Source organism: Salvelinus namaycush, chromosome 30, assembly GCF_016432855.1.
Source record: "Salvelinus namaycush isolate Seneca chromosome 30, SaNama_1.0, whole genome shotgun sequence".
NCBI classification, from domain to species: domain Eukaryota; kingdom Metazoa; phylum Chordata; class Actinopteri; order Salmoniformes; family Salmonidae; genus Salvelinus; species Salvelinus namaycush.
Genome location: NC_052336.1, coordinates 26,225,830 through 26,249,028, shown reverse-complemented (window position 1 = coordinate 26,249,028; position 23,199 = coordinate 26,225,830). Strand labels below are relative to the sequence as shown.

The 23,199-nt window shown below is 45.2% G+C and overlaps 1 protein-coding gene across 3 annotated transcripts; it reads left to right on the top strand.

Moving 5' to 3' along the window:
* Nucleotides 1-351: 351 nt before the first annotated feature.
* LOC120024872 (CKLF-like MARVEL transmembrane domain-containing protein 4) lies at nt 352-22,505 on the top strand. Of its 3 annotated transcripts, none has more exons than XR_005472954.1 (4): nt 352-1,232; nt 14,556-14,732; nt 19,707-19,939; nt 21,441-21,531. XR_005472954.1 is itself a non-coding variant. In XM_038969205.1 (4 exons), exons 1-4 carry the CDS (start codon nt 1,047-1,049, stop codon nt 21,603-21,605), a joined length of 627 nt encoding a protein of 208 aa, XP_038825133.1. In that variant the 5' UTR covers nt 353-1,046; the 3' UTR covers nt 21,606-22,505. The 3 variants fall into 3 exon arrangements, 2 of the variants coding, with proteins under 2 accessions (XP_038825135.1, XP_038825133.1); XM_038969205.1 differs by having other exon boundaries at nt 353-1,232; nt 19,707-19,805; nt 21,441-22,505; XM_038969207.1 differs by lacking the exon at nt 19,707-19,939 and having other exon boundaries at nt 21,441-22,505.
* The last annotated feature ends 694 nt before the right edge of the window (nt 22,506-23,199 follow it).

Below are 23,199 nucleotides of genomic sequence, written 5' to 3'. Positions count from 1 at the left end.
GGTCAGAGTAAGTAATGTAGCCAGTGGTTATTTTATGACTTATTCCTTTTTAAAAAGTCGGAGCATATTTGTTTTGCCTGTTCTGTTTCATGTATGTTGATTGGCCTGTTTGGAGATGTGTAGCCTAGTGGTATCTATTGTCCACTCCAAACGACCACTGCATAGTGGATGAACATAATACTGTAATATGTTACAGTAATCGCGGTACTATTGCAAACACTATACCGTAGGACTAGCCATAGAGATGATGGGGCCTACCTGCCAAAGCGTCATCAGTGTACACCTGTGTACACGTCACGATCATAGACCACCACTCTCCGCGCCCTGCATGGCATGGGCAAACCTACGCAGTATCTATCAGCGAACGATGATGCACACATCGGGAAAGCTCTTCACTATTTACAATTAGATCAACGGGGATAGTAAAGACTGCCCCCGGGCCCTAAACTAACAGAAGTTACTCTATCCGATGGGCGTCTTCAAGCATTTAAATACGTTTTAAAGCGTGTGCATACAGGAATGTGCCGTTTTTTGGGGCGAAGACTTTACATTTACAGCAACCGTAACATAATTTGTATTTCAGCTCAGAACTTTTGGCTACAAACGCCATGGTGTAAAAACGGCATCTCTCGTTTATTCTGGCCATGATGGATTTTTGTTATTTACATAAGTATCACAAAGGAGCGGAATGTAGCTCGCCTGTTTCTCCAACTCCATGAATAGGTGTTTTCGGTGCGTGCAGAACAAACCAGAATCGTCCCTTACTCTAGTGCGCAGCTGTAAGGCAATTTGTATCACATTCTTTATGGAAGCAGCATTTGATCAACGAGGAATATTCGCGGAATAAGCATTGTTACCCCTTTAAAAAAATGTTCGCCACAACAAAGTAGCTTGTGCGATCGTCGCATCAAAAGTGAGCTGTTTTTATTTTTTCCCTTTCGCGTATTGCATAAAGTGTTTTTTTGTTTTCAAAGCCCAACCGTGAGTAATCCACTGGGCTACTCTACTAAAAGTTCCGGTGCGTGTTAGGAGCGTACAGTGAAATCATGAGGAACAGTGAGGAGGCGGAGGGGTTTCATGGCGAGGCCTCCAACACTTCCATGATCTCGGGAGCAAGTAGCCCATACCAGCCCACCACCGAGCCCGTACACTCAAGGAATGTTTTGGGTGGCATTAGGTGTGACTTTGAGTACCTGAAGTCACACTTTGGCATATTAAAGGCCGTTGAAGTGGTAAGTTAAATAATTAAGTCAAACCATTCAACAGACTGCATGACTAGGCGACTGAAGTGTTAAAGATGTGCATATAAAAACTTAATTGAATGATGTGCGTTGTAACCTTGTGTTTGCATTTGTATGCGTGTAGCCGGTGCTTGTCTGTTTTTGAGAGATGGCCTGGTTCTTTAGGCACAGTGACATAATAGTAACCCAGTTTGCATGTGGCTCACCCACAGTCCAATATGCTACACTTTCAAATGTTTTCAAATCAAAATTTGTCTCACGTGCCGAATACAACAGGTTTAAGACTTTATCGTGAAACGCTTGCTGCCGAGTCCTTCCCAACAATGCAGAGTTTAAAAATAAAATACACAAGAATGGCGCAATATAGAGGGACTAACAGTACCATGTCAGTGTACGAGGTATTTGAGGTAGATATGTACATGAAGTCAGTACATAATATTGAAATGGAAGTAGCCCAAATAATGACAAATTCCTCTACTAGAAATAATTCCATATCAACCAGTTATAAAAATTGTATGACTATTGTTTATTTTCATGAAATCAGTTTATTTTCATGAAATCTAAGCAGTTTACAGGAAGGGGAAACAGAATAGTTCAATGTGGGGTTTGAGCCAGTACACCTAAAACCAGGGGAGAAAACACAACAACAAAGGAAGATGATGCCTCCCAAAGCTATGATAATTCAGCTGCAGAGGAAACGTCTCAGCCAGAGTTTTGTCCCATCTATTGGTGCCAAACTGCTCAGTCAGAGATGGTGCTCTCACATAGCCTACAGATGAAGCACTGTATGCACAGTGGGGGGAAACCAGTGGAACCAAGGGAGTATTTAAGTGCATACAGTGACAAGAGAAACAACCTAAGCCCCCTACTCAGAAGATGCCATGTTCGAATATTGCTTCATTAGCGGTTATAGAACGTAATTTGGCTTCTGTTGTGCTGTACAGCGGTCAACACACACACACACACACACACACACACACACACACACACACACACACACACACACACACACACACACACACACACAGACTCTTTAAGTGAACTCATTGTACGACGAGTTTTGATGTTCAGAGGATTCACCAGATTCAAAGCCAGAAATGGCACAGTACCAGTCTGACAAGGAGAACAGTGGGAGAGGTGTACCTGGAGAATCACACACACCGGAGATATATGTCTTTGAGAAAGACATCTGTAGCCTGCGTGTAAAGTCTGTGCCGAGAGCAACTCTCTGTGCCCAGGTGGATGTTTACTTCTCGGTCAGATGATACTGACAAAAATAAGCATGTAATTACAATGTCATAGTTGGAGAAAGCTGGTTACATAAAAACAAACAAAAGACTGAGGTCATACAGGAAGTCATGTCTTTCACCACCGTTACCCGGGGCAAATGTAAATGTGCAGTGGAGACAGCACAACTCTCAGTGACATTACGGCAGGTAGCCTAGTGGTTAGAGTGTTTGGCCAGTAACCGAAAGGTTGCTAGATCGAATCCCTGAGCTGACAAGGTAAAAATCTGTCGTTCTGCCCCTGAACAAGGCAGTTAGCCCACTGTTCCTAGGCCATCATTGTAAATAACAATTTGTTCTTAACTGACTTGCATTGATAAATAAAGGTTAAATAAATAAATAAATTACATGTGTGAATGCGACAGGTCTTTCCAGTCTTTCCTATTCATGCCAGTCTAATGTAATACCTGCGCTGGGCAGGACATCTGAATGTCATTATCTCACCTTCACCATGTCTGCCAACCAAGCCCTGTTGGGTTCATGGACCTAGTGACTGTATTACTTTATTATTCTTGCAGCCGAGAGCTGCCTACCAGACGAGCTAAATAACTTCTATGCTTGTTTCGAGGCAAGTAATACTGAAACATGCGTGAGAGTACCAGCTGTTCCGGACGACTGTGTGATCACGCTTTCCGCAGCCGATGTAAGTAAGACCTTTAAACAGGTCAACATTCACAAGGCCGCTGGGCCAGGCGGATTACCAGGACGTGTACACCGAGCATGCGCTGACCAACTGGCAAGTGTCTTCACTGACATTTTCAACCTCTCCCTGTCTGAGTCTGTAATACCAACATGTTTCAAGCAGACCACCATAGTCCCTGTGCCCAAGAACACTAAGGTAACCTGCCGAAATGACTACCGACCCGTAGCACTCACATCTGTAGTAGAGGTCGACCGATTATGATTTTTCAAAACCGATACCGATTATTGGAGGACCAAAAAAAGCCGATACCGATTAATCGGCCAATTTTTATTTATTTATTTGTAATAATGACAATTACAACAATACTGAATGAACACTTTTATTTTAATTTAATATAATACATCAATAAAATCAATTTAGCCTCAAATAAATAATGAAACCTGTTCAATTTGGTTTAAATAATGTGAAAACAAAGTGTTGGAGAAGAAAGTAAAAGTGCAATATGTGCCATGTAAGAAAGCTAACGTTTAAGTTCCTTGCTCAGAACATGAGAACATATGAAAGCTGGTGGTTCCTTTAACATGAGTCTTCAATATTCCCAGGTAAGAAGTTTTAGGTTGTAGTTATTATAGGACTATTTCTCTCTATACCATTTGTATTTCATTAACCTTTGACTATTGGATGTTCTTATAGGCACTTTAGTATTGCCAGTGTAACAGTATAGCTTCCGTCCCTCTCCTCGCCCCTACCTGGGCTTGAACAAGGAACAAACACATCGACAACAGCCACCCTCGAACCATTGCTACCCATCGCTCCACAAAAGCCGCAGCCCTTGCAGAGCAAAGGGAACAACTACTTCAAGGTCTCAGAGCGAGTTACATCACCGATTGAAACGCTATTAGCGCGCACCCCGCTAACTAGCTAGCCATTTCACATCGGTTACACCAGCCTAATCTCGGGAGTTGATAGGCTTGAAGTCATAAACAGCTCAATGCTTGAAGCACAGCGACGAGCTGCTGGCAAAACGCACGAAAGTGCTGTTTGAATGAATGCTTACGAGCCTGCTGGTGCCTACCATCGCTCAGTCAGACTGCTCTATCAAATCATAGACTTAATTATAACATAACACACAGAAATACGAGCCTTAGGTCATTAATATGGTCGAATCTGGAAACTATCATCTCGAAAACAAGACGTTTATTCTTTCAGTGAAATACGGAACCGTTCCGTATTTTATCTAACGGGTGGCATCCATAAGTCTAAATATTCCTGTTACATTGCACAACCTTCAATGTTATGTCATAATTACGTAAAATTCTGGCAAATTAGGCGGCCTAAACTGTTGCATATACACTGACTCTGCGTGCAATGAACGCAAGAGAAGTGACACAATTTCACTTGGTTAATATTGCCTGCTAACCTGGATTTCTTTTTGCAAAATATGCAGGTTTAAAAATATATACTTCTGTATATTGATTTTAAGAAAGGCATTGATGTTTATGGTTAGGTACAGTCATGCAACGATTGTGCTTTTTTCGCAAATGCGCTTTTGTTAAATCATCCCCCGTTTGGCGAAGTTGGCTGTCTTTGTTAGGAAGAAATAGTCTTCACAGAGTTTGCAACGAGCCAGGTTAGCGGGCAATATTAACTAAATATGCAGGTTTAAAAAATATATACTTGTGTATTGATTTTAAGAAAGGCATTGACGTTTATGGTTAGGTACATATTGGAGCAAGACAGTCCTTTTTCGCGAATACGCACCGCATCGATTATATGCAACGCAGGTCACGCTAGATAAACTAGTAATATCATCAACCATGTGTAGTTAACTAGTGATTATGATTGATTGATTGTTTTTTTATAAAATAAGTTTAATGCTAGCTAGCAACTTACCTTGTCTTCTTACTGCATTCGCGTAACAGGCAGTATCCTCGTGGAGTGCAATGTAATCAGGTGGTTAGAGTGTTGGACTAGTTAACTGTAAGGTTGCAAGATTGAATCCCCGAGCTGACAAGGTAAAAATCTGTCATTCTGCCCCTGAACAAGGCAGTTAACCCACCGTTCCTAGGCCGTCATTGAAAATAAGAATGTGTTCTTAACTGACTTGCCTAGTTAAATAAAGGTGTAAAAAAATAAAAATAATCGGACAAATCGGTGTCCAAAAATACAGATTTCTGATTGTTATGAAAACTTGAAATATGCAACGCAGGACAAGCTAGATTTACATTTACATTTAAGTCATTTAGCAGACGCTCTTATCCAGAGCGACTTACAAATTGGTGCATTCACCTTATGATATCCAGTGGAACAACCACTTTACAATAGTGCATCTAAATCTTTTAAGGGGGGGGGGGGGGGTAGAAGGATTACTTTATCCTATCCTAGGTATTCCTTAAAGAGGTGGGGTTTCAGGTTTCTCCGGAAGGTGGTGATTGACTCCGCTGACCTGGCGTCGTGAGGGAGTTTGTTCCACCATTGGGGTGCCAGAGCAGCGAACAGTTTTGACTGGGCTGAGCGGGAACTGTACTTCCTCAGAGGTAGGGAGGCGAGCAGGCCAGAGGTGGATGAACGCAGTGCCCTTGTTTGGGTGTAGGGCCTGATCAGAGCCTGAAGGTACGGAGGTGCCGTTCCCCTCACAGCTCCGTAGGCAAGCACCATGGTCTTGTAGCGGATGCGAGCTTCAACTGGAAGCCAGTGGAGAGAGCGGAGGAGCGGGGTGACGTGAGAGAACTTGGGAAGGTTGAACACCAGACGGGCTGCGGCGTTCTGGATGAGTTGTAGGGGTTTAATGGCACAGGCAGGGAGCCCAGCCAACAGCGAGTTGCAGTAATCCAGACGGGAGATGACAAGTGCCTGGATTAGGACCTGCGCCGCTTCCTGTGTGAGGCAGGGTCGTACTCTGCGAATGTTGTAGAGCATGAACCTACAGGAACGGGCCACCGCCTTGATGTTAGTTGAGAACGACAGGGTGTTGTCCAGGATCACGCCAAGGTTCTTAGCGCTCTGGGAGGAGGACACAATGGAGTTGTCAACCGTGATGGCGAGATCATGGAACGGGCAGTCCTTCCCCGGGAGGAAGAGCAGCTCCGTCTTGCCGAGGTTCAGCTTGAGGTGGTGATCCGTCATCCACACTGATATGTCTGCCAGACATGCAGAGATGCGATTCGCCACCTGGTTATCAGAAGGGGGAAAGGAGAAGATTAATTGTGTGTCGTCTCCATAGCAATGATAGGAGAGACCATGTGAGGATATGACAGAGCCAAGTGACTTGGTGTATAGCGAGAATAGGAGAGGGCCTAGAACAGAGCCCTGGGGGACACCAGTGGTGAGAGCACGTGGTGCGGAGACAGATTCTCGCCACGCCACCTGGTAGGAGCGACCTGTCAGGTAGGACGCAATCCAAGCGTGGGCCGCGCCGGAGATGCCGAACTCGGAGAGGGTGGAGAGGAGGATCTGATGGTTCACAGTATCAAAGGCAGCCGATAGGTCTAGAAGGATGAGAGCAGAGGAGAGAGAGTTAGCTTTAGCAGTGCGGAGCGCCTCCGTGACACAGAGAAGAGCAGTCTCAGTTGAATGACTAGTCTTGAAACCTGACTGATTTGGATCAAGAAGGTCATTCTGAGAGAGATAGCAGGAGAGCTGGCCAAGGACGGCACGTTCAAGAGTTTTGGAGAGAAAAGAAAGAAGGGATACTGGTCTGTAGTTGTTGACATCGGAGGGATCGAGTGTAGGTTTTTTCAGAAGGGGTGCAACTCTCGCTCTCTTGAAGACGGAAGGGACGTAGCCAGTGGTCAAGGATGAGTTGATGAGCGGGGTGAGGTAAGGGAGAAGGTCTCCGGAAATGGTCTGGAGAAGAGAAGAGAGGAGAGGAGGGGATAGGGTCAAGCGGGCAGGTTGTTGGGCGGCCGGCCGTCACAAGACGCGAGATTTCATCTGGAGAGAGAGGGGAGAAAGAGGTCAAAGCACAGGGTAGGGCAGTGTGAGCAGAACCAGCGGTGTCGTTTGACTTAGCAAACGAGGATCGGATGTCGTCGACCTTCTTTTCAAAATGGTTGACGAAGTCATCCGCAGAGAGGGAGGAGGGGGGGGGGGGGGGATTCAGGAGGGAGGAGAAGGTGGCAAAGAGCTTCCTAGGGTTAGAGGCAGATGCTTGGAATTTAGAGTGGTAGAAAGTGGCTTTAGCAGCAGAGACAGAAGAGGAAAATGTAGAGAGGAGGGAGTGAAAGGATGCCAGGTCCGCAGGGAGGTGAGTTCTCCTCCATTTCTGCTCGGAAACCATGTGTAGATGACTAGTGATTATGTTAAGATTGATTGTTTTTATAAGATACGTTTAATGCTAGCTAGCACCTTACCTTTGCTCCTTGCTGCACTCGCATAACAGGTAGTCAGCCTGCCAAGCAGTCTCCACGTGGAGTGCAATGTAATCGGCCGTGATCAGTGTCCAAAAATGCCAGTTACCGATTGTTATGAAAACTTGAAATCGGCACTAATTAATCGGCCATTCCGATTAATCGGTCGACCTCTAGTCTGTAGCCATGAAATGCTTTGAAAGGCTGGTCATGGCTCACATCAACACCATTATCCCAGAAACCCTAGACCCACTCCAATTTGCATACCGCACCAACAGATCCACAGATGATGCAATCTCTATTGCACTCCACACTGCCCTTTCCCACCTGGACAAAAGGAACACCTATGTGAGAATGCTATTCATTGACTACAACTCAGCATTCAACACCATAGTGCCCTCAAAGCTCATCACTAAGCTAAGGACCCTGGGACTAAACACCTCCCTCTGCAACTGGATCCTGGACTTCCTGACGGGCTGCCCCCAGGTGGTATGGGTAGGTAACAACACATCCGCCCCGCTGATCCTCAACATGGGGGCCCCTCAGGGGTGCGTGCTCAGTCCCTGTTCACTCATGACTGCACTGCCAGGCATGACTCCAACACCATCATTAAGTTTGCTGATGACACAGCTGTGGTAGGCCTGATCACCGACAACGATGAGACAGCCTATAGGGAGGAGGTCAGAGACCTGACCGTGTGGTGCAAGGACAACAACCTCTCCCTCAACGTGATCAAGACAAAGGAGATGATTGTGGACTACAGGAAAAGGAGGACTGAGCAGGCCCCCATTCTTAGCGACGGGGCTGTAGTGGAGCAGGTTGAGAGCTTCAAGTTGGGCGATATATCAAGTGTTTTTTTTATATATTCGAGTTTATGTTTTAGCGCGATATGGAAAATGTATATCGCAAAGAATCGAGGTTCTGTTATAATGTTTTAACGTTCTACAAATGCAGCATCTCACTGTCTCTTCTCTGTCAGCCCACTGTCGAGTCATGTCCCAATTACATGAGAACAGGTGCACAGAGGTTATCCACCAATCACAACCCTAGACAGCCTGTCACAAATTGTAACCACGCCGGAGAAGTGTAGCGCCGGTAAGAATTCCACCAAAATGGAAAGTGAGGAAGCCAGCTCAGCCTCTCGTGAGGATGAAATCATCCCCAAAAAGGGCTGTTTTCAGTAATATGGAAGTGGTGTGGGTTTAAGAGGTCTGATGTTAAGCAAACGAATGTCCTGCGCAAAATGTGTCGAAAGACAATTGCAACGAAAAGCAGCAGCACAACCAACCTCTCCCATCACCTGCAACTGAAACACACGGTGGAATGGGAGGAACGCGTGAGACTACGCAATGCCAATTCCAGTCGCCCGATTCCCAAAACGTCTGCTAAAAGACAAACTACCATAGCCGCATCTTTTTCAAACGTAATCCCTTATGACAAGAAAAGTTTGAGGTGGAAGGAGGTAACGGATGCAGTGACCTATTACATAGTGAAAGATATGGTCCTATTTTTTTACAGTAGAAAAGCCAGGCTTTATAAAGCTGCTAGGTACAGTTGACCACAAATATCAGTGGCCAAGCCGCAAGTATTTCACGGAAGAAGCCCTGCCGCGATTATACACTGCTACCCGCGAAAGAGAAGCTGGCTAGTGTGTCATATTTTTCCACCACAGCCAATCTATGGTCAAGCAGAACGTCAGAGCCATACCTAAGTTTGACAGTCCACTACATAAAGGAAGACTGGAAATTGCTAAATGTCTGCCTCCAGACGTCTTACTTCCCCGATGATCATACGGGTGAAGTAATAGCCCAGGGTCTCAAAGACTCTCTGGCATCGTGGAAGATGAGCGAAGACCGACAGGTGTGCATGACAACTGACAGCAGGAGTAAAATGATAAAAGCATTGGTCTTGAACAACTGGACCCGCCTGCAGTGCTTTGGGCACTGTCTTCACCTCGCCATCGGTAAGTGTGACATTAGATAATTCAAGTGCATTCAAAAAGTTATGTTCAGACCAGCTGTAGGCTGTGTTAGTAGTTGTGTCATTCTGACAATCCAATAGCAAATATCCACAGGCTGTTTTAATTATAACAAATTAACACATTTTCAATCAAAATGATCGAGATATATATCATGAATCGTTCAAACCTCTGAAAAAAATTGAGATATTACTTTTAGGCCATATCACACAGCCCTAACTTCAATTTCCTTGGCGTCCAAATCACCAACAAACTAACATGGTCCAAGCACACCAAGACAGTCGTGACGAGGGCACGACAAAACCTATTCCCCCTCAGGGGACTGAAAAGATTTGGCATGGGTCCCCAGATCCTCAAAAGGTTTTACAGCTGCACCATCGAGAGCATCCTGACGGGTTGCATCACTGCCTGGTATGGCAACTGCTCGGCCTCCGACTGCAAGGCACTACAGAGGGTAGTGCGTACAGCCCAGTACATCACTGGGGCCAAGCTTCCTGCCATCCAGGACCTCTATACCAGGCGGTGTCAGAGGAAGGCCCTAAAAATTGTCAAAGACTCCAGCCACCCTAGTCATAGACTGTTCTCTCTGCTACCGCACGGCAAGCTGTACCGGAGGGCCAAGTCTATGTCCAAGAGGCTTCTGAACAGCTTCTACCCCCAAGCCATAAGATTCCTGAACAGCTAATCAAATGGCTACCCACAAATGGCTACCCTACGCTGCTGCTACCTACATGTACATAATTACCTCGACACCGGTGTCCCCAGCACATTGACACATTGACTCTGTACCGGTACCCCCTGTATATAGCCCCGCTATTGTTATTTACTGCTGCTCTGTAATGATTTGTTATTCTTATCTCTTACTTTTTTTAGGGTAGTACAGAGGAGTTGATAACACATTCATTTACTCACGGCAGCTCAATGAGGAAATATGCTCAAGGTTGACCATAATAGTTTTACAATAGCAGAGCTCCCATGTTTAAGCTCGGGTTTGACTGTCAGTTGACCTTGGAGTGCATGTATGCCACAGCCTTTTCCACTGGACAATGATTGACTGACTTGAAGGGCCTCACAGGGAACTGCTGAGGTCTTGCGTTTTACTATTTAATCCTCAAAACACCACTCATTGTAACTCATCTGCAAATGTGCCCAGTTTTTCCCTGAACAAGAGCACTCTCAATATAAATGGATCATCCCAGTTCAATCCGCATTAGTGCAGAGTTGATGATTTGATATTGTTGAACTAAATTAAACTAGTGATAATGGACTTAAGCCTAGTTTAAAGGGAGGGTTGATGATGAAAAGTTATCCTTCCCTAATAGGCTATTCAGTTACATAAAATCATATACGATTTCAGCTATAAATCAAAAAGCATACTTTTATGGGCTAGTAAAGAGGAATGTTCGGTGCTAACCTTGCTGGTCAAATCAGGAGGGTTGTGTGTATAGTATATGTCACATTAGTTAAGTTGAGGTGAAACCCTCTTCCAGTCAGCATGTTTACCTCTCCTAAGGACTTTACTATGGGAACTGTTCCCTACAGCCACACCCTCTTGGTCTCTGGTCCCGTAGAGGTTGTTGTAACATAAACACTCTGAAGGCCTGAGGTTGACTTGGTGTTACTGGGAGAAACAGTAGTACCAGGATACTGGCGCTATCACTTTCAGAGAACCTTTCTTTGTGTCAGTCTATGATGAAACTTTACACGGATGTGAAAAGTCTCGTGACAACAGGCTTTTTGTGAATCTCATCTCCTCTAAGCATTTCCACAGAGCTCAAGTCATCTAACCCAATCATCTCTTACCCAGTCAGCTCTTACCCAATCAGCTCTTACCAATCAGATTTTGACAGTCCCTCCTTTTTGTACTGTTTATAATGTAATTTACACCGTGGCCTTTATAATACCAAAATAAAACTCCCTTTTGATCTCTTTTGTAGAGTGTTGCCGTTTGGATTAAGTTGTTACATAGCTATTCAGTTGTGTCAATGGACCTTGTAATGTAGATATTTTTTGTGTGGCGATTTAACAAGGGAAAGTTAAATATTATTGAAGGCCCTTTTTGTAGGCTGTGTATGGAGCTAAATGAATTTACCAGATGCTGCTCCGTGTCAGCTAGCACTTCCCATTCTGGAGAGACTGTGTGTTGTGTTCTAGGGTTTCTCTCAGACTGGTCTTTAACAAACACACATGATAGGCGGAGTTTCTGGCTCTACAGACATCTCTGGGGTCAAGAAACAGGCGAAAAACGGTTATTTTTGCACAGATTTCTATGAGACATTTAGGCCGGGAACGAAATGCACAGGACACCGCTGATCAAAGGTCGTTGGAGTGCAGTCTGTGTCGTGATGCCTACCTCCGTTAATTTTCTGGCCACAACAGATGGTGAACAAGACTGGGATCTGACTCCCAAGTGGCCATTGCAAGCAACTCACAATGTACCTAATCCCAGAGATGAAGAATGGGAGGTTTTGAAGAAGGGTGGGGGGGTTGACATATAATCATTAGTTACACACTTACCCAGCATGCATAGTAACCCCATCCCCTCCCCCCTCCCTGTCTGACACCTGCTCCACACTGGGCCAGGGAAGGGCTGCTTTTATCACAACTCAGCGATGACTTCATCCACTGCATCCACCCTCCACCCCCAGTCTGGACACGTCCATGTTGTTATGTCACGCTGTGTGTACCCAGGCAAACACCGCTCTAATGCGGTGTCAGTTGGCTGCCACAGAGAAAGACATAGGCCCGAATGAATCCCTCGCAGAGGGTACCTACTGTAAGTGTGGCCTTGACAAAGATTTGCCGCTCTGAAATAGTAATACGTCTGTATGCGCGTGACTGCGCATGTCCGCGTGAGATTGAGTGCAGTGTTTGGCCTTCGCAAGGCTGTAATTGCAGCAGATGTGTAACGTGTGAAGGGTGGTTAGCCAGAGAACCTATCAGGAGTGTAGCCTAAGCGCTCTCCTGCCTCAACAACTCTACGTGTCAGAAACAGAGGAGTGTTGTGATGAGAAGCCCTGTTGCAGTCCCCTGTTCTGTTCATTAACCGGGCTGACAGGTTTAAGAAACAGCCCGGGGCTAGAGAGAAGAGGTGAGGAAAGGAGGGGAGCTGGTCAGAAGGAACAGCTGCCTCCCTGCTGCTCCCATCAGCATCTGGTCCAATATACTGTTTGGTTTACTCCCTGCACTTATCATGTCCGTTGTCTTCTATCTCAGGCAACTAAGATGCCAGTTTTACAGCAAATTCTGACGTTGACAATATTGCTCTATTCTATAGAAAACTGTTGTTGTCAGATGGATGATTAACTCATCCTCACGGTATCACAAACTTGTTCTTCAGGATAATATATGACTTGGATGGAGAGGAAAGAGTGGCTTCTGATCAGCAGCGTGTTTGACCCAGAAAAAGACGGGATGGATTGGGCGTTGACACTGCGCCAACATATTTTATAGAAAATGAGTTTTGTTTTCATAAACATTTTTAATATTACAGATGGATTGGTGTTTTGTCCAACTTCATAATTATGGTAATTCTTTACACATAAATCATAGGATTCATATTGTCTCCAACGCCATTACAGATAATTGTACAGAGGCGAGATGTTTTTCTCTCTCTAAAGATAATATCACGGCTTAAAAGGGAGGTGAATCTGCATATTCAAGTCCCACTGTTGCCATGGAAATCGTTGTCTGTCAATCACCCTTTCCATTTAACCAGTACAAAACAGGAGCTGGCTCTTCACAGAGAGGCCTGGATCAATCTGCATTTCAAAAGAGCATGGAAAACAGACAAGAAATCTGAGCAGGTCATACATTATAGAAACAGCATGAAGTGTACGCGTGTGCAAATCTGGGTGTCTCATGGCTTCTTGATAAGGCTTGTTAGGGATGGATTCTTTAGGTTAAATCCTAAATCTTTTAGAGTTCTGGCCATAAGCAGATCCTCAGACGCTTGGCTGTCCCAAGTCCATGTGGGGAGCCGTAGACTGTCATGAAGTCATGTGACTTCCTTGTCAAAGCTGTGAAACCACGCATCTGCATAAGACACCTGAAAGCTCCCCTTAGGAACGGGCTTTTTCAAAAGTGGTGGGAGGAGAGAGAGAAGGAAAGAGATTCTGTGTGTGTGTGTGTGTGTGCGTGCGCGTGCATACGTAAGAGTGATGATACCAAAATAGTTCTCTTTCTTTCTATCTTCCTCTGGCACTGAGTGATGTGACTAGGGAATGGTCCATTAGCCACCTTTTAGCTTTCTCAAGGTGGTGTGAATGTATACATGGCAAGGGTGCTAAGTGTGTGCATTAGCATGCCTGTAATTCTCAGACTTCCTGTCACAGAGCTCATACATTTTTGATGATACAAGCTGGACTGGGCCCATTATCCCAGAAGGAACAGATTCTTTATTTAGATCTGTCAGGCAACTAGATCCGGTCTGAGCCCGGCCCAGATGGGACAAAGCCTGGAATATGTATGCGTGGTGATGGCGGTGGTTCCGTCTCCCTCAGGCTCACGCGGACCAACCTGTAATCTGCTGGTCTGAGGTTTGTGGAGAGTCGGGCTGATTACAACGGAAACCCTAAATAACACATTAACCTCCGAGTTCTCCCCCATCACTGTGGCGGAGTGATGAATGGGAGGGAAAATATATCAGTTAACTGTTCACAATGAGGTTGTGGGCTCCTCTCACTCACTTCTCAAGGCAACGCCACTCCATCAGCACTAGTCACCTCAGTCTCATCAAAGTTATGGAAACGTTGGTGTACGGTGAAAGAAACGTGGTTAGTGTCACTAGTTGATATGTAGTTATCATGACTACATGGCTAACCCCTGGCATGCCTCAAATTATGAATGAACAATATTAAAACGTAAGCTGTCCTGTGTCAATTGTGGTTTTCACGAACGTTGGCTGTACTCCTTCTGACTGAATGGATTTGTATGGGTTGATGTGGGTAGTATCATAACGACACACTCTCTACCACCCACTCTACTGTAGGACTGTATGTTTATAGTTTATTTTAAGGCTGTCCTTAACCTGTCCCTCTTCCTCCTCCCTCTCTGCAGGCCTTGGCCCTCATAGCCTTCATCTGCATAGAGACCATCATGCTGTGCCTACCCTGCGGAGGGGTCTACTTCTTTGAGTTTGTCAGCTGCAGTGCCTTTGTAGTCACCGGCGTCCTCCTCCTCATCTTCAGCCTGAGTCTGCACACCAAAGTGCCCCACGTCAACTGGAGCCTGACGGTGTGTATACCACCTACACACACTGACCAATCACATCCTCTTACTGGAGGCAAGAGTCTGGTTCAGATGTCGATAAGGGTTGGTCTCTTTGTTTTGAGACTAAAGTTGTGACCAGTTTAAATACAGTGTTATTATATAGGTATGAGAGCAACTTGACATGACGTTTGATCAAATAAAAGTTGATCAGTTGAACTGAGGGTAAACTGAATGTGCTGAAAGTGCACTTGCCTATAAAATGTGGGTGACAAATGAGTTTTAAAAAATGCAGTCGTAGCAAATGTCAGGTGCGGGTATGCTGGACCCTTCGAAAAAGATGGCAACAGTGCACCATGTCAACACAACATCTTTGTATCTCCATAATTCAATATGTCCATATCTCATTCTAATGATGTGCTATTTGATCCTGTCATCTCAACCCTGTGTTTTTGGTGGTATGTTTGGTAATGCTCTATTGCTGTCTTGGGAATATAGGGGAGCTGTTCCCTCACCTAAGAAAATGAGCACAGCCTTGGGCTTCATCATAAAGCTCTCTGAGGTAACCTTTACGAAGAGTTGGTGAGTGAAGGCTCCTGGGAATGTCATATTTGGTTAGAGGCCATTTGATTATTCAGATACATTGTTGGCTCTAGCTGAGGGGAGTGAGTTCAGTATTATTAGTGTTCTTTTTCTCTCCCTGCCCCCCTGGTGATCTGTGTGACGCCGTGTCTCTGGATTGGGTGGCATTGTGCCGTTGGTCTGTCTTGTGCTAGGCAGAGACTGGCTCTCTTTTTGTGGCGTTGCCACAACGGCCATGCCACAACGGCCATGCATTGTCTCAGCTGGCTTGCTCTGTTGTTTCTCCGCACAAAGACTTTCAAATGACCAACTGTCATGCCAGGGAGAGACAGCACAGAGAAGGGTGACCATACACACTGCCAGTTTTCAATGTGGGTGAGTGCTGGCCCAATGAATGCTGGGAAAGTTTTTGCTCAGAAACGAGGAGGCTGGGAACAGAAATCTCAGTACATGCACGAGTGGAATAGCAGCCTGTGGGAGAACCTGAAGTGGCCTCTTGACTGGATCTTTGACAATGTGCCAAGTAGAGTCTCCCGTCTGAGTGTGAGAGCATACTGTATGCTGATCTGGTTTGCAGGTTATCCCCTTCTCACTACTGCAGATCCTGCTGTGCCAGCTCCTTATGGAAATCAGGCAGTGTATTGGCTTGAGTGGAGCGAAGGTTTCTGTTTTGATGGATGAGCCTGTGGCAAATCACAAACGACGTATTATTTATTTACTTTGCTTGACTACTGATTAAACATGAGACACAGTGCATTCCTCTTGAATATGTAGCTGTATGGTTTATTTTCCTTGAATCTTGGCATCTGTTGAAATAGTGTGCAATGCCGCCCTGTTTGTGTGTGCGTTAGTAGTTTCTGCTGTTTGTTCCGAGGCACGTCTCTGTCAGACCCCGTGCTGTTTTACCTAGCAGGGTCCATTCATTGCTATTGTGATTAACCTGTTGTGCTCGCACAGCCCTCCTCTCTTACATTCAATTTATTTTCACTCAGTTATCTCAGAGGGTGTTCCAGGAAAAGTTCTTCACTGCAGTTGTTTTAGCCCTGTATTTTGCCACCCAAGCGGAAGACATGCAATAATTATGCTTCTCTTTTTATCGATTTTATCCCCCCCCCCCGAAAAGAGTGTTGAACTGAATGTATTCTGTAATGTGTTTTTGGTAACTCTTATTCCATGAAGTCTACTCCCACTTCAGAGAGTTTGTCTGGATATGCGTGCTTCCTGTTGCCTTAATCCTTGTCTAAATCAGCATAAACACGCAGCTGAAAACATTTGGTAGAGCCATTTGAAGGGGATGTAGCTACTAGAGCCTCGACAGCCCTCCTCATCGAAAGACCACTCCTAACACACTCACACTTTCTGGCTTCCGGAGAGTCCCTGACTGCTCTGCCAAATGCTGAGCTTGCTGACATCTCCCCGTCTCCCAGAGAAGCCAGTAAGTCTAAGCGGCCTGCCTGCCTCTCTGCCTCGCGGCTGAAGTTGAAGGAGGGGTTGGAGAAGTGTGTCACTCTGCAGAGAGAGAGAGAGAGAAAGCGAGAGGCAGTGGTTTGACTGGGGTATTTAAAGGCAGGCGCTCCATCTTTTGCTACTGCTTTACAAACCGCTGCTGTGCATGTGGAATGTGGGAAGGGTTTCTCCCAGAGAGTATTGTGCTGGGGTGAGCTGGACCTGAAGTGAGCTGGATCTAGGGTGAGCTGGACCTGAAGTGAGCTGGACCTGAAGTGAGCTGGATCTAGGGTGAGCTGGACCTGGGGTGAGCTGGATCTAGGGTGAGCTGGATCTAGGGTGAGCTGGACCTGGGGTGAGCTGGACCTGGGGTGAGCTGGATCTGAGGTGAGCTGGATCTGAGGTGAGCTGGATCTGAGGTGAGCTGGATCTGAGGTGAGCTGGATCTGAGGTGAGCTGGACCTGAAGTGAGCTGGACCTAGGGTGAGCTGGATCTAGGGTGAGCTGGACCTGAAGTGAGCTGGATCTAGGGTGAGCTGGACCTGAAGTGAGCTGGATCTAGGGTGAGCTGGACCTGAAGTGAGCTGGATCTAGGGTGAGCTGGATCTAGGGTGAGCTGGATCTAGGGTGAGCTGGACCTGAAGTGAGCTGGATCTGGGGTGAGCTGGATCTGAGGTGAGCTGGATCTGAGGTGAGCTGGATCTGAGGGTGAGCTGGATCTGAGGGTGAGCTGGATCTGAGGGTGAGCTGGATCTGAGGGTGAGCTGGATCTGAGGGTGAGCTGGATCTGAGGGTGAGCTGGATCTGAGGGTGAGCTGGATCTGAGGGTGAGCTGGATCTAGGGTGAGATGGATCTGGTGTGTGTAGTAGAGGGAGCATGGCAGTATTGACGCTGATAAATCAGTCCAGTAACTCCAGTTGGACCAGTGTATGCTGTGCTGTTACTATTGTGTTGGTGATGGTGGTGTGTCCAGTGGGAGATCCAGCTCGACAAGATAGCCTAGTGCCGCTGTAGAAACACATCAGACCGATTAAACCCCAGGAAAAACAGCACTTTTCACAGTTTTACATCCCACTGAGCACCGTTTGCTTTCTTTTCACACATCTTGCCGAGTGGATCAAACTCAGACACACTCTATACCTGCCACACATACAGACTGCATATACAGGGAGTGAGGCATTAGAGGATTTGCCCTACATCTGAAGCCAAGTGTGAGACTCAGGCTTGATTTGTCTCTGATTGATTCCAGTGTATGTGTGGTTTGGTGGTCTGAGCTGTACATGTGTGTTGGTGCAAAAAAGGGAGACTTGAGTCTGGTTTGGCCAGTATTCTGGTTCTGAGGGTCTCGCTTGTCTAGTCTTCAGTCTTGAGTCTGGTTTGGCCAATGAGTCTGTGGGAGAGAGTTGGTGTCATGTGAGACGATGTGGGTTATGACTCCCATCACAACAATTCACATGGGGGGCCTTGCCCCAGTCATGCTGAAACATTTATTAAGCACTGAAGAACTGGTCAGCCAGCCAGAACAACACATACTGAAAGCTCACGGAGATACAGTGTCCTACGTTCATGTGAATAATCAGATCTTTGTACAAGGACCTTCAGTGATTGGCTTCAGCGCCAATTACTATCAACAGAGAACAAGAGAACAGTACAAACACTTCCAAACATTTAGATAGCTGATGGATTGACAAGTATGACAATGGTGTGGGTTACAGAGACTCCAAATATGCAACTTTGATATGACAGAAACTCCAAAAATGATATCTTAATATGTTATTTAAATATTACAATTCTGAAATAGAGCATGAGCATACCGTACCAGTCAAAAGTGTGAACACACCTACTCATTCCAGGGTTTTTCTTTATTTTTACTATTTTCTACATTGTAGAATAATAATGAAGACATCAAAACTATGAAATAACACATATGGAATCATGTAGTAACCAAGAAAGTGTTAAACAAATCAAAATATATTTAATATTTGAGATTCTTCAAAATAGCCACCCTTTGCCTTGATGAGAGCTTTGCACACTCTTGGTATCCTCTCAACCAGCTTCATTAGGTAGTCACCTGGAACGCATTCAAATTATTGTGTGCCTTGTTAATTTGTGGAATTTCTTTCCTTCTTAATGCATTTGAGCCAATCAGTTGTGTTGATACAAGGCAGGGGTGGTATACAGAAGACATTTTACGCCCCCTGTCTCCTGTTCATAAGAACTACATCCTGCCCAATAAAAGACCCACGCTCCACCAAGCCTCAGGCCACCCTTCTCATCTCCATCCATCCATCCATCCATCCATCCATCCATCCATCCATCCATCCATCCATCCATCCATCCATCCATCCATCCATCCATCCATCCATCCATCCATCCATCCATCCATCCATCCATCCATCCATCCATCTATCCATCTATCCATCTATCCACCCGTCTGTCACTCTCTCCCATTAGAGCTGGACACCACAGAGTTACCACTTTCTATCAGATCAAAAAATGTGTGTGTGGTTTTAACCGCTAGATGGGTAGCTTTTATTATTCTATTTGAGTCTACTTGGTAAATATTTTCTTCTTCTTGAACTGCACTGTTGGTTAAGGGCTTGTAAGTAAGCATTTCACAGTAAAGTCTACACTTGTTGTATTCAGCGCATGTGACCAACAGAGTTTTTGTTTATTCTTGTTATCTTTTTTGGGGGGGGGGGCGGACATTGACATTCATTGTAAATAATTGCTGGATGAGTGATCTGAGGTTCCTTTGAGAAACACTGCTGTTTTTTGTTTTCTTTTTGGGTGGGGATGGTTTTTAAAGTTGTTATATCATATGACCCTGGAACATTACTCAACATTGTCTCTGCACAACATGGTGAGAGAAGCTAGTACTAACTCCTTGCTACTTACAATATGTACAGTAACTATCAGTCTAAACATGACCTGTTAATTAATATGCATGGTCTGTCTGTCTGTCGCCACAGGACCTGGTCAACACTGCAGCCAGCACCTTCTTCTTCTTCCTGGCTTCTGTGGTCCTGGCTGCTCTCAACCACAAGTCCGGTGCCGAGATCGCAGCAGTGGTGGGTTCCCAGTCCCGCCCCACTGCATCCTCATCCTGGTCACTCCCTTGTGACCCCTGACCCGGGCCTTCTCGGGAGTGACCACCCTGTTTATCAATCTGTCTCAGATGTACACCACTGAAACATGGGCTGAGGTCTGGTCTTTCTCCTTTCACCCCCTCATCCTCCCTTCCCTACGCCCCTCTCTCTGTGAAAGAGTTCTTTGATCCATTATTGTGCTACGCAAAGAACAGTGGCTGGTGTTACATGACCCACTGGATTTCTGTTGTTTGAAGAGTTGCCTATATGCATCTAAAATATACATCAGAGACCTTTACTACAAAATGTAATGTTCAGAGATATGTTCAATAATCAAATCGAATGCAAGACATTTAGCTATTAGCTACAAGCCTCCCTGAAGTTTTTCTGTTGATTTTCCTTTCTTTGTCTGTCCACGTTATACTGCATTTCCTGTTAACTGCTGCCTCCCTGTGGAAGGTAGCCTGAACTGCATTTCACCAAGTCAATATGGCATTTCCTCCCCACCTACGGTATAATAAATCCAAAATAGAATTGCTGCTACATCAAGCTGCTTGACAGTGTGTGAGGTTTGAGGATCAGTTGGCCAGGCAGTAATTGGCCAGCCCAGGTGCAAAGTGTTCAGGGAAGTGCTGAGAGCTTGATGATGTGAGCAGAGCCACAGTGAATGTTCATGGCTCCATTGGCCACCCTGCTGCTGCCACATCCACACTATTTACTGATTCAGTCCCTCCCTGGAGGTTATGAGCTGATTTCTGATTCCTGTCTTGTCAGCTCTGAGCTGTGACATGGACGTTTACTCTGGAGTTCAGCCCCAATCCCCTGGTTGGAGAGAGGAGAGCGCGAGGTCACACCTCATTGGTTTCTCTCTCGTTTCGCTCTCTGTTTCATTCTCTTTTTCGCTCTACCTTTCTCTTTCTCTCGGTCTCTTTCTCTTTTGACTATTAACCCTCTTTGTAACCCTCAACCTAATTTCGATGTCTCTCCCTCTCATTCTCTGCACCGCTCGCTCCATGATCTCTTGCAGATTATGTGAATTGTCTGGCAAGGCTGACTTGTTTCCTTACACGTAAGAAAGCATGCACGCCCTCGTACATACTGCTGGTCCCTTGATTCCTGTGGTTGTGCATGAGGCTGGATCAGCAGAACTGTGCACTACGGGCGCCCGGCCGGTGGCCTGGGGATTTGTGCTGAGTCGTTTATGGTACAGATGTTCTCAGCAGGAAGTTTCTATTAAACATCCTGGGCTTTTTCAGGCCTGGAATGGGCCAGTTAAATCCCTGGGCTCTCCTGCTGGGGAGGGATGGAGGGAGTCGTGGGAGGTGTGTATTTGTTGACTTCCACTCTTGTCTATTTCTTTAGGGGCGTAGACTGTATAAAGGGCTGCGATTTGGAGAGAGATTAGACACTTTGTGTGTTACTGTTTAATTGGCTAAATGTCTTGCTGTAATTATAAAGTAGTCCCTATTTGAGATGTATTTACTACTGGGAATATTAGGAAGGACTGGAGGGAGGTGTCATTTCCTCCTGTACTTCTTGGAAACCTACATTTATTTTAAGATCATAGTAACATAAATTCTGTTGTGTTGAATCATGTTTCTGTAACTTCCTGTGTAGGTCTTTGGCTTCCTGGTGACGTGTGTGTACGCTGTGAACACCTTCCTGGCGGTGAAGAGATGGCGTATGGGTGACGGGCGCTCAGTGGCGGTCCAGACCAGTGAGTACATGCGAGCCCGCACTGCCTCCCGGGGAGAGATGGAGGCACGGCCTGACCTGGCCTGATGGAGGTGACATTCTGAGACCAAGACTGACATTTAGGGCTTCTATCCTACCATACCCTCTCTCCGACTACCCCCTAGTGACAGAACCAATCACTGTACCCACTCCATGGATGAGCACTGCAGCCTCTTTACTTGTGGTTCTCCCTTGGCGAGAGTGCCTCAAGGCCTGGACCCAGAGCCTTATCCCCATGAGTGTACCAATACACAGACTGGCTCAGAGATCTACCTCTGTCGACGGTCATCAAGAGCATTGATTTGATATTAATGAAGTGTTTTTCTGGTTTTGAATTCAGCTTGGTTTGAAGTCTTGCATCAGTGTTTGGTAAATGCTCTTGACTGTGTGACTTGGTATCTATGGCCACCAGCACATACTGTACAGGGTTTGGTGGTTGTTTTATTTGCAATACGTACAGGTAGCACTGTCTGTTTTAGATATGGATTATTATTTTTTAACACTACAGATCTGACACACAAAGAGAACAACAATTTAATAAATTCAATTGATTGATATTTTTTTTTAACATGAACTTGAAGAAAAAAAGGACCAAAAGCTTAGGCCTATTCGTTACGGCAGGTCAACCGGTTATTACGTTTATAAACTCCGATACTCCTGAAACACATTCCCAACACAGTTCAGTTCCACAATGCCATTACAGTGCAGTTGTCTCTCTCTCTCTGTAGAATATGTAAAGTAACCATCCTCAGTGTATCTCACTAATACACAACACCGAACCACATGGACTTTTGAAGGAAGATTGAAGGTATTTGTTTTTTACCCAAAAAAATTATGATTTACAGTTTCTTCAGAAAATATTCACACCCCTTGTCTTATTCCACATTTTGTGTTAGTCTGAATTCAAAATGGATTAAATAGATTTTGTCTCACCCATCTACACACAATACCCCATAATGACAAAGTGAAAACAGGTTTTTCCTTTTTTTTTTGCTAATTTATTGAAATTCAGGCTGTAACACAACTAAATGTGGAAAAGGTCAAGAGGTGTGAATACTTTCTGTAGGCAATGTAGTTGGTGTGGGTGCTATTTGTAAACGGTTAAAGAGTACGAATGTGACGTTTATAGGTGTTGTACCTATAGTATATCTGGCCTAGTGAGTGACAGACAAATTGCACAGTGGTACGTTACTAACATGGTGGTACGTTTGATAATTGAACGAAATACTGATAAACGGGTGCTGGTCGAGGTCAGCGTCCATAGCACATCTCAGGTATTGGCTGACTCATAATTTCTGTTCTATTGTCTGTTTGAAACTTAAATGTGGCAACACATACATTTGTCAAAAGATGTTGCCGCCTTAATAATTGGGTCCGTGGTATACTCATTCACAGAATGGCACACCAATGTATCTCAGTTGAATGTGTGATCTTATTCATCTTATATAGCATACATAATCACATATCTTATTTCATTAAACACCCTCGCAGTCAATTTAACTTCCTGTATTTTTTTGTTTTGGTACAGACAAACAGAGCAAGGAACATTGAATTCACATTTATGGAGATGTAGCCTGTTCATATGTGCAAGATTGTACTGAATGTGTCTGGGATGAAGGACTTTTAGAAATGTTGACATGTG

Bases quoted from the DNA above. Each gene is read 5' to 3' on its own strand.
- LOC120024872 (XM_038969205.1), top strand. From the start codon at position 1,047: ATGAGGAACAGTGAGGAGGCGGAGGGGTTTCATGGCGAGGCCTCCAAC. The intron at 1,233-14,555 runs GTAAGTTAAATA...CCCTCTCTGCAG, and splicing joins TATTAAAGGCCGTTGAAGTG to GCCTTGGCCCTCATAGCCTT. The intron at 14,733-19,706 runs GTGTGTATACCA...CTGTCGCCACAG, and splicing joins ACGTCAACTGGAGCCTGACG to GACCTGGTCAACACTGCAGC.